This window comes from Rhincodon typus, chromosome 16, assembly GCF_021869965.1.
Source record: "Rhincodon typus isolate 14 chromosome 16, sRhiTyp1.1, whole genome shotgun sequence".
Lineage (NCBI taxonomy): Eukaryota > Metazoa > Chordata > Chondrichthyes > Orectolobiformes > Rhincodontidae > Rhincodon > Rhincodon typus.
Genome location: NC_063347.1, coordinates 40,983,654 through 41,000,985, shown reverse-complemented (window position 1 = coordinate 41,000,985; position 17,332 = coordinate 40,983,654). Strand labels below are relative to the sequence as shown.

The following is a 17,332-nucleotide window of genomic DNA, read 5'->3' as shown; positions in this document are numbered from 1 at the left end:
GCCCCCTTGACCTGTCCGTCCTCCCTGGACTGACCTATCCCCTCCCTAACTCCCCACCTACACTCACCTTTACTGGCCCCATCCCCGCCTCTTCGACCTGTTTGTTTCCTCTCCACCTATCCTCTCCTCTATCCATCTTCTATCCGCCTCCCACTCTCTCCCTATTTATTTCAGAACCCCCTTCCCCTCCCCCTTTTCCGATGAAGGGTCTCGGCCCGAAACGTCAGCCTCTCTGCTCCTATGATGCTGCTTGGCCTGCTGTGTTCATCCAGCCCTGCACCTTGTTGTCTCGGATTCTCCAGCATCTGCAGTTCCTACTAGCTCTGATTCAATTAGTGGACTTCAGTCAGGACAGAGAAATCTGATGAAGACTTTGATGACATAGAATACGTAAAAAAGCTGATGGGTGCATTCAGATGTAAATGGTAGGAGCATTGGTAGCCAACGGTCAAAGACCATGGTAGGAGACCCATAGCCCTTTCACAAGGCTTGGCACAAAGCTTGGAGCCCATCCTTTCCATCATGGTGGAACTTCTTTACTCCATATCTGTTTGATGCTAAGTGAGAGGGTTAGCTGATGTGTTTACGTTTGCAAAGTAGAGTGATGCCAACAGTGTGGGTTCAATTCCTGCACAGGTTGAGGTTACCATGAACGACTCTCCTCGACCTCTCCCCTTGCCTGAGATGTGGTTGCCCTCAAGTTAAACCACCACCAGTCATCTATCTCTAATGAGAGAGCAGCCCTCTGGTCTGATACGACTATGGCGACTCAACTTAAGTCATTGACTGGCATTTATGTGGAGTGAATATTATTTGCCGCTTGTCAGCCCAGATCTGGATATTGTTCAGGTCTTCCTGCATTTGAATATGGACTGTTTCAGTATTGAGAAGTCAGGAATAGTGCTGAACATTGTGCAATCATCGGCGAACATCCCCACTTCTGACCTTATGATGGAGGGAAAGTTATTGATGAAGCAACTGAATATGATTGGGCCTAGGACACTACACTGAGGAATTCCTGCAGAGATGTCCTAGAACTGAGATGACTGACCCCCACCACAGTCATCTTGTATGAGCCAGGTATGGCTCCAACCAGCTGAGAGTTCGCCCCGATTCCCTTTGACTCCAGTTTCGCTCAGACCCCTTGATGCCAGTCTTGATCAAACGTGGTCTTGATGTCAAGGGCAGTCACTCTCACCTATCCTGCTGAATTACACTCTTTTGTCCATGTTTGACCTTGTCAAAACACAAATTGGGTGTCAGTCAGCATGCTATTGCTGAGTAGATGCTGATTGCACTGTTGATGACATCTTCTATCACTTTCCAATAATGAAAGGCTTTTCTGAGATGAAAGACTCATTTTATGAGGAGAGATTGAATAGTTAGGCCTATGCTTGCTAGAGTTTAGAAGAATGAGAGGAGATCTAATTGAGGTAAGTAAGATGCTAAAGGGGTTTGTCATAGTAAGCATAGAGCAGAAGCTTCCCCTTGCAGGGCAATCTCGAAGAAGAGGTCTTAGTTTTATTCTAAAGGGTGGCAGATTTTTAAATAGCAATGAGAAGGAATTACTTCCCTCAAAGTATCACAAAGCTGTGGAAGAGTGTTGGAACACTGCATTAATTTAAGGAGATGATAGACAGATTTTTAATTAGTAAGGAGTTAAGGGGTTATGGGGAGTGGGTGGGAAAGTGGAGTTGAGGTCATTGTGAAATTAGCAATGATTATATTAAATGGCGGAGCAGACACCAGGGATTGAATTGCCTCGTCCTCCTAGTTCTTATATTCTAATGGTTTGAGAGTAGATGGTGCACTAATTTGCTGGATTGGATTTGTCCTGCACTTTGTATACAGGATTTACTTGTGCAACTTTCCACATATTCAGGGAGATGCTAGTTTTGTAGCTGTACTTGGAACAGCTTGGATAAATTCTGGAGCGCAAGTCTTCAGTGTTGTCAGGGCCTATAGCCTTTGCATTATCTAGTGCCTCCCACCGTTTCTTAATGTTGCATGTAGTGAATTGAATTGATTTGAAGGCTGTGGTAGTTGGGGATTTGGCTGTTTTTGTCTATGTTTGAACCAAGGCTGGAGCTGAGAGGTCCTGGCAGAAGCTGAACTGAGTGTCAGCGAGCAGATTACTGCTGAACTTTGCATGCTCACCCAGAAATATACCACTGTTTGATATGGAATTGATTGCAAAGATTAGTTGGTGGATAGATCTGAACTTAACCTTAAATGTGGAAAGACCCTTTTTTCCCCCAAGAAGACAATTGCCATATAACAACAGTATTTCCAAGACATCAAATTTATAACAGTTTTCAATAAAATTCAACTAGTGGCTTTCTGTATAGATTTGAAATTTCAGTGGTCATGTTCAGTATAGATTTTAAACACCCCTAGAAAAATGCAAGAGATAAACTATCCAAGAACTTTGTTCATCCAGAGGAAATGGCAACATGGATGATAGACTTTGAGCTTCCTGTAACTCCTCAGTATCCTGAGGGCACTGGCAGTTAGGATTTCTTCATTTGGAGGCTGTTTAGCATTGTTGACAGTTGTTGCTGGTCCTGGGCTTGCTAGCATACTTGTTCCAGTGGCAATAATACTACTGTGGCTGGGTCCATTTGGTCTCAGTTCTAGTGAACTTATTCCAGTGGGGAATATCAGAAATCAAAGGCTCTTATTAAGGTCACCAGTCAGCACCTGCATCACACACAGATATCAGTTCAGCATTGTCCTCTATACAGTTGTTTAGGGGGGCTCCTAAAAGGGGCTTGGTCCATAAAAAGTTGTGGAAGGACTTTTGACAAAGTAAATCTTATTCTGATGTCTCCTGCACAAGCCAGGCTGTGCAGATACGGTTGGAGATTGTAAATGTGGTGGGATTCCTAAAACCTTGACCCCTCATCTCCACAGCACCCAAGAACATCTGTATTTAGCTGAAGGATCTGCAGTGTGTTTGCTGTATAAGCTGCTGGCACACAATGTAGGTGCAGGATTGACAGAGCCTGGTTCTGTACAGCAAGATGCCTGTCTTCTTGATTGATCACTGCTGAACAGTGACAAGCAGCTTATCTTTGTGCCTGCGCTAAAAGGCGAGGCAAGAGAAGAACTTTGAGCGTTGTAAGTTCTGAATAAGGCAGCAAAGTGCTAAAAAGGCAGGGCAAAGGAAGGTAGTGATTCTGTAAACATCCAAGTATTGCAAAGTGCCTAAATGTTACAAGAACATGCGAAGAGCCCTGAGGTTCATGATGAGTGCTTGCCCCTGTGAATGAGCTGCCTGGCAGCAGCATTGCAATACAAGGTCTCCATGAGTCCAAAACTGTAACATTGAAGTAGATAACTGTATTCTAAGTGATTCGGAGATGTGACGTGGTGAGGCTTCTGCATATCTGCTACTAAACTTCATCCCTGAGGGTGGGGTGCAGGCAGTTGTTGCCCATGAAACGTGCCTAAGGTGTTGGTGACTGCTAACCAAAGGTGGTGCCCAGAGGAGCAAAGCAATGAGCCAGGTACCCACTCTGACTTTCACGTCAAGAATTGTCAATGTCTAGTTTTTCTCTGCCATGTGGGAGAATTGCAAACTGTATATAAATCAGGTGAGAATAGATATGAAGGAGACATTAATGAATGCAAATAGGCCTCTCACTGCTCAGTAATGAGGCCCTTGTCTTGCCAGTCCAAACCTGTGTGGAAAATTGAAATCTTATTTTATCGACTGAGAATCTAATTTTTCTGATCTCACCATATTTTCCAGCTGACTTGCCGTTGGCCATGTTGTTCAGGAGCCTTTAGGACTTATCATATTACTCAGTTTTGATGCTTTTTTTTTAAAATGCCCAATCAGGGAATGACTGAGTAAATGGGACACTAAGGGGTTAAGATATTATTCATTTGGAGAAGGTTCAAAAAGATTTACCAGGATGTGGCCAGGACTGGAGGGTTTGAGTTATAAGGAGAGGCTGGATAGGTTGGGAATTTTTTCACTGGAATGTAGGAGGTTGACGTGTGACCTTTATAGAGGTTTATAAAATCATGATGGGCATAGATAAGGTGAATAGCAAAGGTCTTTTCCGTAGGGTGGGGAAGTTCAAAACTAGGGGGCATATTTTTAAGATGAGAGGAGAAAGATTTAAAAGGGACTTGAGAGGCAACTTTTTCACAAAGAGGATGGTTCGTATGTGAATGAACTGCCACAGGAAGTGATGGATACAGTTGCAGCTACAACATTTTAAGGACATTTGGACAGGCAAGTGGGACTAGTTTAATTTGGGAAACTTGGTCGGCGTTGACTAGTTGGACCAAAGGGTCTGTTTCCGTGATATATGAATCTATGACTCTCTGAATCTATAACTTAATTGTTCAGGGTGAAAGAAAAGAACTTGCATGTAACATTTCAAAAATAACTAAAGCCTATTGCAAATTGAGATATGCTATCTCAATGTGTGGAGAAGTTATATTTGGAAAAGGTCCAAACTTTTCACTTTGAGTTAAACATGTCCACAACACATAACATCTAATAAATAAATATATGCGCAGGCATTATATCCAGGGCATTATAATTTTTTTCATAAAATGGACTTTGCCTTAATGATAGGCATTGACTTTTAAAATAGTATTTTCCACTCCATTACACATAAACCAAATGCTAAAAACTCCAACCAGAAACGTAAAACAACTTAGAGAGTAGCATTCCCAACACAGGTTGTCAGTGTCACTCATTTATTTTTGTTTTGAATTTGGAAAGTCGGGTAGGTTCTCCCCTTTTACCAACCCTGTTCCATGAAAAGTCAGATATCCTCTTACATTGTGGTGCTTTTTCTCACATTTGCCTCAGATGTTGTTAGCTTACCCAACTAAGCCAAGTGAATTTGAGAAAGAGACAGTGCTCAAGATTCAGAACTGTCGTGGCTTTGCTTATGGATTAAGCAGTGCTTTGAATGACAGCCTTTTAATGACATGTTACATGAGTGTTGAAAAAATAGTTTCAGCAAGAATAATGCAGTGCAAGTCATACACCACTATAACTAAAACAACCATATATACAGTTTAATATTATAGTTCTTTTATAGTTGTCAAAGAATGGAACTTCTAATGTAGAGAAACAACAGCCTCACAGCCTAAGGTATTCCATTGTCAAAAGCGCAAATTGTTTGTATCATTGTATTTTTTTTAACAGATCTCGCCCTGTATGAAAATGTTTTGGTCTTTAGATCTGTATTTCATATCGGAGTAAGGATTAAACTCAACATTATAAATTCCGTTAAAGGAAAGCTTTTTTAACAAGCATGAAATATATCTGTCTCTGCATACTGTCTAGATTTTGATACCATTTTATGTCAACAGGCTGAAATGTCATTGTAAATAGGAGTGCAGAATACTTGGCAGTTACAGTTCAGAGTATCAATCGAGCGCACATTGTTTTGTTATAAATATTTTCCTTTGTAAAATTGAAATCTATGTGGCAATTTCAATTGGCATCTCAACACAAAATATACTGATAGTTAACCTACATTCCATAACCAGTGAGTTTGAGCTTGCATACTTGGTAACTTAGTTATTATTTTCCGATGACGGAACAGTATAACTCATGCAATTGATAAATATTAATATTGCCTTATTACCAAGGAGAAGTGGGCTCTGATGATTAATCATTGTGCTGGGTAACAGATGTCAGAATGTGAGCATACTGTTTATTAGCAGAATTATGCATCATTAAGTGTTACCTTTAAAGCAAGTTGAGAATACCAATTTTTGTTGTTCAGAGATTTCAGTTTGCAAATTACTGCTTCATTCAAATCTGGCAGGTTACAGACAGACCAGCATTAATGTTGAAAATTGTATGATATTTCCATTAGCTGTAATACATTTCTCATTTCACATAGTTAATCATAAAAATAATATCTGTAGCAACAGTATAAAAATAAATACTTGCCAGGGATTTATGGACAATTCAAGGCACTTCTAAACCTGCTGAACACCACCTAGCAGGTGATCAATATAAAAATTAATATGTTTGGCTTACAGAACTGTTTCAGCTGTAGAATGAAATATGCAGTATATGTTGTCTTGAAGATTAATTTATTTCCAAACTAAATTTGCTAAACTAGTGGAAAAAGCTACAATATGGTAAATACCTGCACTTGAGTTGACGTTTATAATTCTGATGGAAAATGCAGTCAAGGATACGACCTAAATACACTAAATTCGAAATGGGTTTTCAAGCAGCTTAGAAATTTAGTCTTTGTTTTGAAGTGTGACCAGTTTTATTCCAAAAAGTCTCATTTTAAAGGTTTATTAAGGATAGTGTACACGAAAATAACTGCAAATGTCAAATCCTACCAAAAATGTTAAGAAAAAAGTGGTGCTGCTGACTGGCTTGAAAATAGCAAGAGGATGAGGCCATACTTCAGTTTCCTGGCTGTCTATAGTGACTCTTTTTTAACCTTGGCACATAATCAGCAGCTGGTTGAAATTAAAAAAACAATTATTCTTAACTATTGTTAAAAGATTGGGGCAAATTTTTAGATATTCAGCATTGGACATTTGAGATCCTAGATTTTTATATCAGTGAACACAATACCATCATATTGTACTAACGACACATTGACTATTCTTTTACTGGGGAATGTAGCCATTATTTTAAAAAAAATACAGCTTTTGTCCTTACTTAAATATGCATTAGTCTTTTTAAAGCCGTGTTATGAAGACTATTTTTATTTGTTTTTGTCGATAACAAATCTCAAGTTTATATAATTACATATGCTTCCATAATCTTAATATTTGATAGAGGACAAGGCTTGTGATTAAAATTTTATTTACTGTGCAGTGAGCCAAGTGATCTAAAAGAAAACCAAATAACTTGAAAATTACAAGACTAAACCATGTCTGTTTGCCTTTATAGTTCTTCACTTGTGTTTGGAAAGGTTATTTAATAGACCTGATCTGTGATGGAATTCTGTAATTGTGTGGTGTTTTTAAGTAAGCAAGTGCATAACCTCCAGATAATGACTATTAGCAGGACTCTGATAATTGGAGAACTTGTGAACAAGGAGGTGCAGAAAGGTGAGGTGTTAAACATGGGTGATACACTTTTCACCTGAACTCTTCTACCTCCATTGCTACAGCAGGCTGAATCTCATCAGCAGTAATTGATGCCGGTATCAAAAAAAATTGAAAAGTGACACTTCCAAAAGCAATTGACAGAGTTGACATTCCATTAATTTGTTAACGCAATTCACAAGTGATTGTCACAGATGAAACACCTTTCCCCACGATGCCTGTATTGGTGCATTCCTTTTCCACTGACTTCAGTCATATTTAATTTGGAAACACTGTTCCTTTGGCAAATTAGCAATTAAGACAATTTTGTGGGAATATGTATATGTGTCATTAGTTTTCCTCTAAATTAATAGCAAGTGCAGAGGTCAGTCTGAAATTTTCCAGTTGACTGGAGTGCCTCTGTTGAGATTTGGAGCTGGTTTGGAATGGCTGCAGCTGCAAGCAAGGACAGAACAGCTGCTTACAGCCACCTTGGCTTCAGAGCTCCACTTTAATTAGTTTACCTCAGCTATTATTGCTAATATCACTGCCTCCTCCTTAAAAAAATTACTGTTTCAATAAGAATTCTTCAGACATCTTGTGTCACTATAAGTTGATGATGGGGTCAGTTTGATGCAGCGCTTAATCATTAGATCACCTCTATAAGCATCTCCTAATTAGAGTCCTTTCAATACAATTTCATCTTTTAATTAGCTCTGAGATTGTCTGCTTCCTCTGTAGCTTATTAGTAGCAGCACAGTGGTAGGTGTGATTCACACTGTTATTTGTCAAGCCTATTAAAGCTTTCCTTTTTTTTCCCTTTTTTCCCCACCATTACCCAAATCTCACCCTCAATCTATCTTTGTAGCTGAACCTGGTATCGAATGTCACGTTATCAAAGACTGTGTCTGAGGCATCTCCACAGAGTTTACCTCACACCCCTACCACGCCAACAACCCCCATTACCCCCGTCACACAAGGACCCTCTGTTATTACCCCAACCAGCATGCATAACATGGGACCCATCCGGAGGCGGTACCCTGACAAGTACAATGTGCCAATATCCTCAGGTAGGACCTTTGCTTTCCTGTCATCATTGAAAGCCAAAAACACCACTTTGTAATTATTATCTGATGCAACGTTACTTTTAAAGTTATAATGGGAATGTGTCAACTGTAATATTTTTTGTAATGCAACTTTAAAGCCTTCCTCAATATATCAGAATTTAATAAACATCTGTGGCTATCTACAGACATTGCTCAGAATCAAGAATTCTACAAGAATGCAGATGTTAGACCCCCTTTCACGTATGCTTCATTAATAAGGCAGGTGAGTGTAACTCTTTAATTTTTTTAATTTTCCTAATGTTTGGATACTTAACTAAGAACACAATTTTGTCAAGTACTTAAAGCCCATGAAAGCTGATGTGTAAATTGATAAACATCAAATAAATTATTACTGTAGTCAAAATGTTGAAGTATTCTTTCTGTAGTCACTCTTTTTCATTAATAGAAATGCATAATTAAGTCACAGTAAAAATAATCCAGTCGAGGTCTATTAAAGCTAAAGTCACCATAGTTCCAAAGGGCTATAGGGCTTCTTTCTCGTCAGAGAGAGATGACCAGTGGTGAGTTTAACCTGAAAGTCACCACACCTCAAGTGAGGGGAGAGGTTTTGAATGTGAAACCTTCATAGTAAACTCAGCTGGTGCAGGAATTGAATTTGTCCTGTTGCTATCACTGGCTGATTTATTATGCAGAATCAGTCAACTGAGCTAACCGACCCCTAATATCTTTGATGTAACTGATTTATTTTTCTCTTTCTGTGTTAAAACTGTGTTGAAATCAAGTAATTTAAGAATATTAATTTCTTTCTGTTAAGTTCATATAATTCTGTTGATTAAAAGAAACATCTATCATATCACCAACTGTATTTTTGTCTCAGGCAATTCTTGAATCTCCAGAAAAGCAGCTAACACTAAATGAAATATATAACTGGTTTACACGAATGTTTGCCTACTTCAGACGCAATGCAGCTACATGGAAGGTAACTAATTATAATTTAAAAAAACAAAATGTTCTAAATGAGTTTCTTGCTTTAAAATCTAAGTATCCCAGCTACTGTGTTGTTCAAAGCAAACAAAATGTTGCATCTGACTTTCGGGTATTTGTCTCACATTTCAGCTATCTAAACATGTATGATGTGACTCTCAATTAAATTCCTTTGATCTATAGAAGATGATGAAAGAAACTGCAATAGTCACCATGGTCTTTATTGTATTTTATTTATATAATAAACATGTGACACTGCTAGTACACCGCAATACTAGATAATCATGCTGTCACCTGAACTAAATGTTCAGGCATGATACACTAATTAGATGAAAGAATGGCTGTTTGCCTTGCAATGCAAACAGAAGACGCAGTATTTGTCCTTGTGCTTCACGTCCTCTCCACATGCCATAGTTCATTCCATAGTCTGTACTTGCACAACTGTTGCAGCTGTGCCTGCTCATCTGGAACCTGTAAAATAAAGGACGAAAGTATCAGTATCAGCCCAGACCTTCCAGTCAATGGTGATGCCAGGGCCATTGCCGACTGTGCAGATCACCCACGCCGTTATTTTATTGTGTCCTTCCTATGCAGACTTTCCTGCAGTAGTGATGTGTCAGCACAGCCATCCATAGAGGATGGGGTAAGTGTTAAAATTCCTCAGGTGTTTTCAATACAACAGTGGCTGGTGGGTGGATAAGTGTTGTGAATGGTTTAGGGGCAGTTGGGGTTCAACAGTCAGGTCAAGGGTTGTAGGCATTTGTGGCAGGGGTGGATGGGTGGGTCAGATTGATTGATTGGCGGTAGGTTGGAGTGGATAGTTGGGTTAGAGATAGCAGGGAGATGGATACACATGTCTAGGGGGTAGTTTGGGTATCATACGTTGAGATAAGCACATAATCACTGACTTGTATCTTAAATAGCATGACAATTCTATCTGGGTGAATCAGATCTATTTAGCCCAAAGCCCCAGAAGGGACATCAATGATAGAAGCATTCACAGAGGATCCTGGGTAATGCAAATCAGCCTATCAGAATTTTAAACTTCTCAGCAATTTCAGCACCTGTGCGTGCATCAGGATTTCTGATCATACCTGAACTGAGTTCCTCAACATTCGCCACTTTTCTATCAGAAGGTCTGGCTCATCAGGTTAATGCAGAACATACAATTCATTTGGAAAAAAGCTTTCAGCAATCCCTATAAGCACAAAACTTAACAGCTGCATAAAATCAACAAAAAGGTGACTTCCGTGTAATATTTTCACCGGTAGTGGAACTTTTGGGTTGCAAACTTAAAACAGAGTGACCTGGTAACTTTAGTGTTCCAATATGTTAACATAATGTCATTGCTCCATTTTATTTTCAAATTATAGAGTGTAATGCCACTCAGCTGAGCCCTTGCCTAAAGGAGTTATTACCCAAGGAAGTAACAGTTATTGTATCAATTGACAGGTTTTCATTTTACAGGATGTGCTCACTGTAAAAGTTTACAGCTTTGAGCTTAGTTTCATTTTAATGGTGCGAATGGTAACGTTTATGGATACTGGTGCAAACATCAGTGGCAAAGCAGGATTTGTAAGCATGTAGCTTGCTACACCAACCCCGATTTATAACCTTTCACTTTATTCGCATCATGACATGAGGGCAGAATAACAATTCTTGTGCTAAAGTCGTATGGCCACACCTTGCACCACCTTATGCTGACACTGGGAATCTATGGCTCCAGGCATGCGCATATTGTTCATAGGAAGGGCTAAAGATAAACTGATACAATAAACAGCTCCACCATATCTTCCTATGGTATTTCTGATAGTTCCATTGCCCTACACTCATAACCTAAAGAATCAGAGCTCATCCCTTAGCTGTGTTGATGGTGAATGATTGATTAACCATTGTTATTAATTGGCTAGCTCCTTGTAGTTGATGGATGATTGTGGCTAGGTGGCCTTTCGAGACTGAATGGCTTCTGATACTGGCTGATTGCACACTGGCTGGTTGACTGGCCTTCCAGGTGTTTATAGCTCAGTTGTTCTTCAGTGATCCAACAAAACTGCTGCTTCTGAATGTGTTATGCTGTGTTTTCGTTTTGCACACCACAAAGTAATGTACAATAAATAGACGATGTATGTTCCAAATTCTGGGAATGCAAGTAAGTGACCTTTTTTTTTTGGAGGGACGTGCTCCAGCTTTCCTGGAAGCTAAATTTGGGTATGTCAAACATTATGTATTTACTTGTAGCAACACGGCTCTATCTATCTTTCTTTTTGTCCTGCAGTTGCTAATTCTTTGTCTTTTACATGTCCTCTAATATTTTTTGGCTTGTTTAAATACCTTCTCTGTTAACTCTACATTCATGTCCTTTTTGTTTTGACCATAACTTTCAAAAAAAATGCTTACTACTATTCTGTAAAGCTTTAGTTCTAGTATTCTTTCCCTTATTTTTGAACACTTGATTTGAACACTTGCTATAGATCACCTGATTTCTCTTAATCATACATATTATCTCTCTCTTTCTTTTGCTCCATCTCTTTTGATTCACTTGCCTTTACACTTTGTGGAGGACTTGAAGCCAGTTTGAGTTTAGGATGCACTTTTCCCATAATCTAAGTCAGGCCCAAACTTCGTGCTATCCACCACTGCAGACTGACTTGCTGCATCAGATATGCTCGATGCACAATCAACTCAATGCTCCACTCTTAATCTGATTCCATTAGGTCATAAGGTCAATTCTGTTATTTGAACAGTTTACAAAATTACAGCAAAAACACAATAAAACAATTTGTCATTCAGAAACAGTTCCCATTCTAATTATAGAGAATCTAGCCATAAGCTTAGAACTCTTAAGCTTATGTCTAGCCTAAAAGGTGATTGTCACAGATAATGCCCAGAAATTTTATTGTAAATGAATTAATAATGTTACATAACAAATTCCTAGTTCTTGAACAATTATGATTGGAAAATCTTGACTAATATGTGAAAATAAAAGCACCACTCATACTTTTGGAATATTTTGCTCAATTATATGACTATCTGCTTTGCAGTTAGATCTTTTGCTTCGTATTAGAAGTAGAATCAAATAAATGAGGTTTTAAAAATCAGAATAAGTAATGGAAAATTGATCTTTTTTATGAAGCAAGGGTAAGTCCCTATTTTGTTTCACAAGGCCTGGAAAGTCTTTGTTTGTGTCCTACATGACAAAGCAACTAATTTCAGAAGCTCCCATCAATTCACTTAAGGTTTTTAAAGCCCAGAATGTCTTTTGTTCTTTCAAAATTATACAAAAGAAGTCATTATTGCATGCCATAGAGCAGGTGAGTTCAGTTGCATTCATTTTCCTGCATTAAGTTAGTAAACAAAAGGGTAATTAAGTGTTGGATACTGTTCCTGTAATTTTGATGCATTTTCAGGAGGGAAGATTATTTTTAAAAGTTTCTGAGGATACCAGAAATCAAATGTTTGTTTAGCTTCTCTTGCAGGAGAAAGATTTATCTTGCATACATGGTTTTTCAGATATCTCTTTGAAAAGAAGCTTAACAATTCCATCTTCACTACCTACACTGTTACGAATATAGCTTGGCAGGACACAATCACAAACGGTGCAGTCCTCTTCAAAGCAAAGTATCCAATTTTGTTAGCATTCATCAAACAGAGGTGACTTCGCTGGCTTCTCTATGCCCACAGGATAGACAACAGGCACATAACGAGGGTCCTTCTGTCTGGTGAGCTAGATGGAGCCAGGTGACCTGTGGGGTGCCCAAATCTCTACTTCAAGAATACTTTCAAGGGTGACATGATCCAAAAACATTGATCATTGCACCTGGGATTACTATTCACATCAGAAGTAAATGCAAAAACCTCCTATGGATTGGCATGCACCACCATGATGACCAATGGCTTTGCATCAAATGTGAGCATCAAAAGAAACACCCCATAATGTCACCTAGTAGCTTCACATTCAGTTCTTTTAGCAGAACCTGCCTCTTAAAATTTGGCCTCTTCAGCCATCAGCAAATGTGTTCTACATAAAGCGACACCTTGTGAAATGGATTTGTTTGCTTTGTGTCGATCATCTTTCATAGATATAATGATGCCTGAAAACAGAGTGGCCATAACATGCCCTCTAGAGAAAGGATGAGTTTGACTGACAATTAAAATTCAGGTCTTTAACTTGGTAGCTGGTCATGCCTGACCTTTAATATTAATTAAAACTGCAATGAAACTACCCTTCAGTAATTTTTTTTTTGTCTCAACACATGCAGTGCTATGAGTTTGTTATTTGTTTCTTAAATGCTAAATATTGCTTGTACCAAAATGTAGCTCCATTTTTACTTAGTATTTTGCAGCCTGCCCATTTGTGTAAAAATGACACGTATCACGTAAAGATTGTATACCTTATTTAAATAACATAACGGATTTAGTCCATCTTCAACATGTCAGATCTACAGCTGTGACTTTGACAAGTATCAGCTCAGTAGATTCATTCAACTCTTTAACAGAATGCTCCACCAACTGCTGACAGTCCTTCCGTGGGGCACATTTTAGCGATGAACATTCATCTTTCCTACTGTGACTCAGTCCTGCATGGCAAAAACACAGAATTGGTTAGCTATGTATAACATTGGCTTCCATCTATTTATGAAAAGCCGGCCTGAATATAAATAGCCTGTGAAAAGCAAATATATATATATATGTGCCTTCAGTAATAGCTTGTGATCCATTTCTTGACATTTCTTTAAACATACTTCTGTATGGAAGAAGCCTCAACTGGTTCTGATAAGTCAGAAGCAATCTTCATTTACTTTAGTTTTATACAATTTCATTAAGAGTGGAATATGGCCTAACAATTAGGTTGTAGTGCTGCAAGGCTATGGGTAAGATTTTTGTAGGACAACTCCAAATGAGTGATCCTGTAGTTATTCTGAAGTAATAACTGGGGGGGAAAGCATAAAGACTTTTGAGTCAGTTTATTTTGGTATTAAGTCTTTGACAAGTTACTACAACTTATTAAATAGATTGACAAAAAGAAGAGATTGAAGAACATTGCCACACATGTATATTTTTCAAACCATGGCTGTGTTAAGCACACTAACTGATCTTCAGATTAGATATATGAACAAATGCCAATACTTTTACTTTATCCAACAAGAATAAGAACTTTCTTGATCCATGCATGTTTTGACTATTAATATAGTGGCTTAATAAATCAAGCCTGGGTGACATGGTACATAAACATTGCTTCCCAACATGGTGAGCAACATTTAAGTCCAGTTCGGGCATCCTTTGAAGGCTATTGGATCTTGAGTAGAATTAGTCTGGCCAACTTAGTTACCTGCTCACAATGACCTTGAATTCTGTTCTAAATTGGTAACCAGTTGTTCAATACTAAATAAAAACCAAAAGAACTGTGGATGCTGTAAATCAGAAACAAAAGCAGATTGCTGGAAAAGCTCAGCAGATCTGGCAGCATCTGTGGAGAGAAATCAGAGCTAACATTTCAGGTTGAGTGACCCTTCCACAGAAAGTGGCGTTTCTCTCCACAGACGCTGCTGTACCTGCTGAACTTATCCAGCAATTTCTGTGTTTGTTGTCAATTATTCAACATTTGCAAAGATAGACCACTTGGGTTAATGTAATGTAATGTTCTATGTTCTATAATAGTGTAGGTTAGATGGCTTCAGATAGGTTTCACAGGTCAGCACAACATCGAGGGCCGAAGGGCCTGTACTGTGCTGTAATGTTCTATGTTCTAAAAAGGAAAGTATTTCAATGGTATTTAAGCAGCATTATTGGAACGATGAAAGGTACCCATAATGTGGTTTGAATGGCTTGCCACTTAGGAGTGAGCTTCAAAATTAGCCTGAGTTAGCAAATTCAGATCAGTTCATGATTCTTCCCCTTTACAGATTTCATCAGTTCATACATCATTTTGGTTATCTCAAAGAAGTACAGTGAAATACATTGTGACCACCAGTGCTATAAATAATCAGAAATATAACGTTGAACTGCATATTCAGATTCCCCTTACATACTGATTGCTAATGCCAGACGTTGAATGGAAAATACTGCTGTCTCATGCATTGTCATTTCTTTTGAATTTGATAAAAACATGTACAGGAAAAATAGATTGTATGTTACAGCATTTGAAACTGTCAGTGGTTAACAATAAACCATGTAAGCTTTACTTTTTGACTCTAGGAAAATGGCACATATGCATTCTTTTCCCATAAATTTCCGATGAAGACCAAAGGCTTAATTTTTGATGAAATATGGTTGCTTGACAAGACTGCCATTATTGATACATTTTCAGCAGAATTGAATTCAATGGTTTTTTTTTTAGCCTGGCCTTGGCAACACTTACAATTTATACTTCCTTTCTTTTAGATACAATATTGAATGTTCTCTTCTTTGTACTCACTATAGAATGCAGTGCGCCATAATCTTAGTCTTCACAAGTGTTTTGTTCGAGTAGAAAATGTTAAAGGGGCAGTATGGACAGTGGACGAAATAGAATTCCAAAAACGAAGGCCACAAAAGATCAGTGGGTATGTCCACCATGTTTGATTGCTTGAAACTCCTAGCATAGCTAGCTCCCATGTAGTTTAATCTACAGCTAATGGCTGCTTGCAGGTGATGGAGGGGAGGGTGTCGCTTGGTTATATTCTTGCTATCTAGGAAATGTGGGGCATGGAAAGCAAGTGCTTTGTCACAGGGTCCTTTCCCCTTGTTTTCCAGTCTGTGTATGCCATGGTGCCCACCCTGTGTCCTTTCCATCTGCTTGCCTAGTGTTCTGCATCATATGCTTCTGCTTGCAGGCTACACATATTAACCCCACAAACCATTTGCTTATTTCATTTTTTTTTCTCCTTTCCCTTACCCAACCCTTGTGTGTGATTTTTGTTCTCTCCCAAATCCCGTTACCCTTGTTTGTCTTTTCCATCGCATCTGCTTGACTGCTGCTATAATCCCAGGGTGCCATACGCACCAATTTGTCACTACATAAGTGCTTTATCAGAGTAGAGGATGAGTTTGGGTCCTTTTGGACTGTTGATGATGAAGAATTTAAACGTGGTCGCCACATTCAACGAGGCCGTCCTCGAAAATACTACCCTGATGAAAGCTTTGATGAACAGTTTGCACAGTAAGAGCTTTTGCTTGCTACTATTTTGCTTCTGCTTTGCATTGCATGGTTACCATCTGTCAGATTGCCCTGAGTTAAATATGAATAACTGTTTCTGTACTGTAGTGTATGTTGTTGCATTAAAGTTGATGATCCTGTTATTGACCAAGTTGCAGTTTATTCAAAGTGCAATATTTCTGTAATAAACCAAGCTCTATTTTAGAAAGTCTTTCCGGTAATTGGTTAAAGAGAAGGTTCAGGTTACGTCATGAAATTTTCTTCCAAACTCGGCTCATTATTAGTACTGTTCCCCATTATTTACACAGTCTGATCTCAAGGGTCTAAACGCACAAGAAGCAGTTCTTATGAGGAACTCTTAAGAATCCTAACAGCTGAGTTTTGGGATAGAAGGAATTTAGCCTTTGACTTTTATGGACAATGCAGAATAATCATCTGTGAATGACTTTTGAAAAATTGATCAGATTGGGGCTATGTAAATGAAGCAAGACATTAAATTATCAGAAGATATCATGAGTGCAATTTACTTCACACGTTTCAACAGGTTCCAAATACTCATCATGAAAAATGCAGCACAATGCTTTCAATATTTGTATTATTCCACTTCAAATGTGAAAAGTAACAACATATTATGCAGTGTCACTTTCACCCAGTGCAAGGGTTCAACAATGATATATTTCAAACATGGAACAAAGAAACATAGCCTTCATCCCACCATAATGTATGATGTAAAAAAGAAATCAAATACTAAATTTACTAACTAGTCATGATTGAAATGCAACAATTCATCAAGTCTATTAGGGTAACATGATCACATATCCCTAAACTAAATCTAAAAGATTCGGCAACTTTGCTCATCAAGCGGAGTCTTCCCCACTACCATGCAGGCACATCCATTGATCTACACTTGTACAAATATTCATCCGTTTTGCTAGGTGACACAACTTCTTCCATTGGAACTGTAAGTTTTAAAGTAAATCCTGTACAAGTTCATTCATTTCATTGCAATACACAGCAGATTATACACAGTGGAATTTGCAATCAAAGTTTTAACATACTGTGGGTAGTAATGTATTTCAGCCATTTGCCCCATGCAGCAACATATCAT

At 38.5% G+C, this 17,332-nt stretch overlaps 1 protein-coding gene across 13 annotated transcripts in view; it reads left to right on the top strand.

Annotated features, from left to right (window-relative positions):
• The window catches only part of LOC109912391 (forkhead box protein P1-like), a 477,834-nt gene that overhangs the window by 422,520 nt on the left and 37,982 nt on the right, over nucleotides 1-17,332 (top strand). For 10 of the 13 annotated variants that reach the window (XM_048606339.1, XM_048606346.1, XM_048606338.1 and 7 more), the window contains 4 exons: nucleotides 7,907-8,108; nucleotides 8,291-8,367; nucleotides 8,983-9,084; nucleotides 15,510-15,631. In XM_048606339.1, the coding sequence (XP_048462296.1) occupies nucleotides 7,907-8,108; nucleotides 8,291-8,367; nucleotides 8,983-9,084; nucleotides 15,510-15,631 (503 nt within the window). Of the gene's footprint in view, nucleotides 1-7,906; nucleotides 8,109-8,290; nucleotides 8,368-8,982; nucleotides 9,085-15,509; nucleotides 15,632-16,057; nucleotides 16,228-17,332 lie in introns of all 13 variants that reach the window. The other 3 variants (XM_048606348.1, XM_048606349.1, XM_048606350.1) reach the window with 2 other exon arrangements.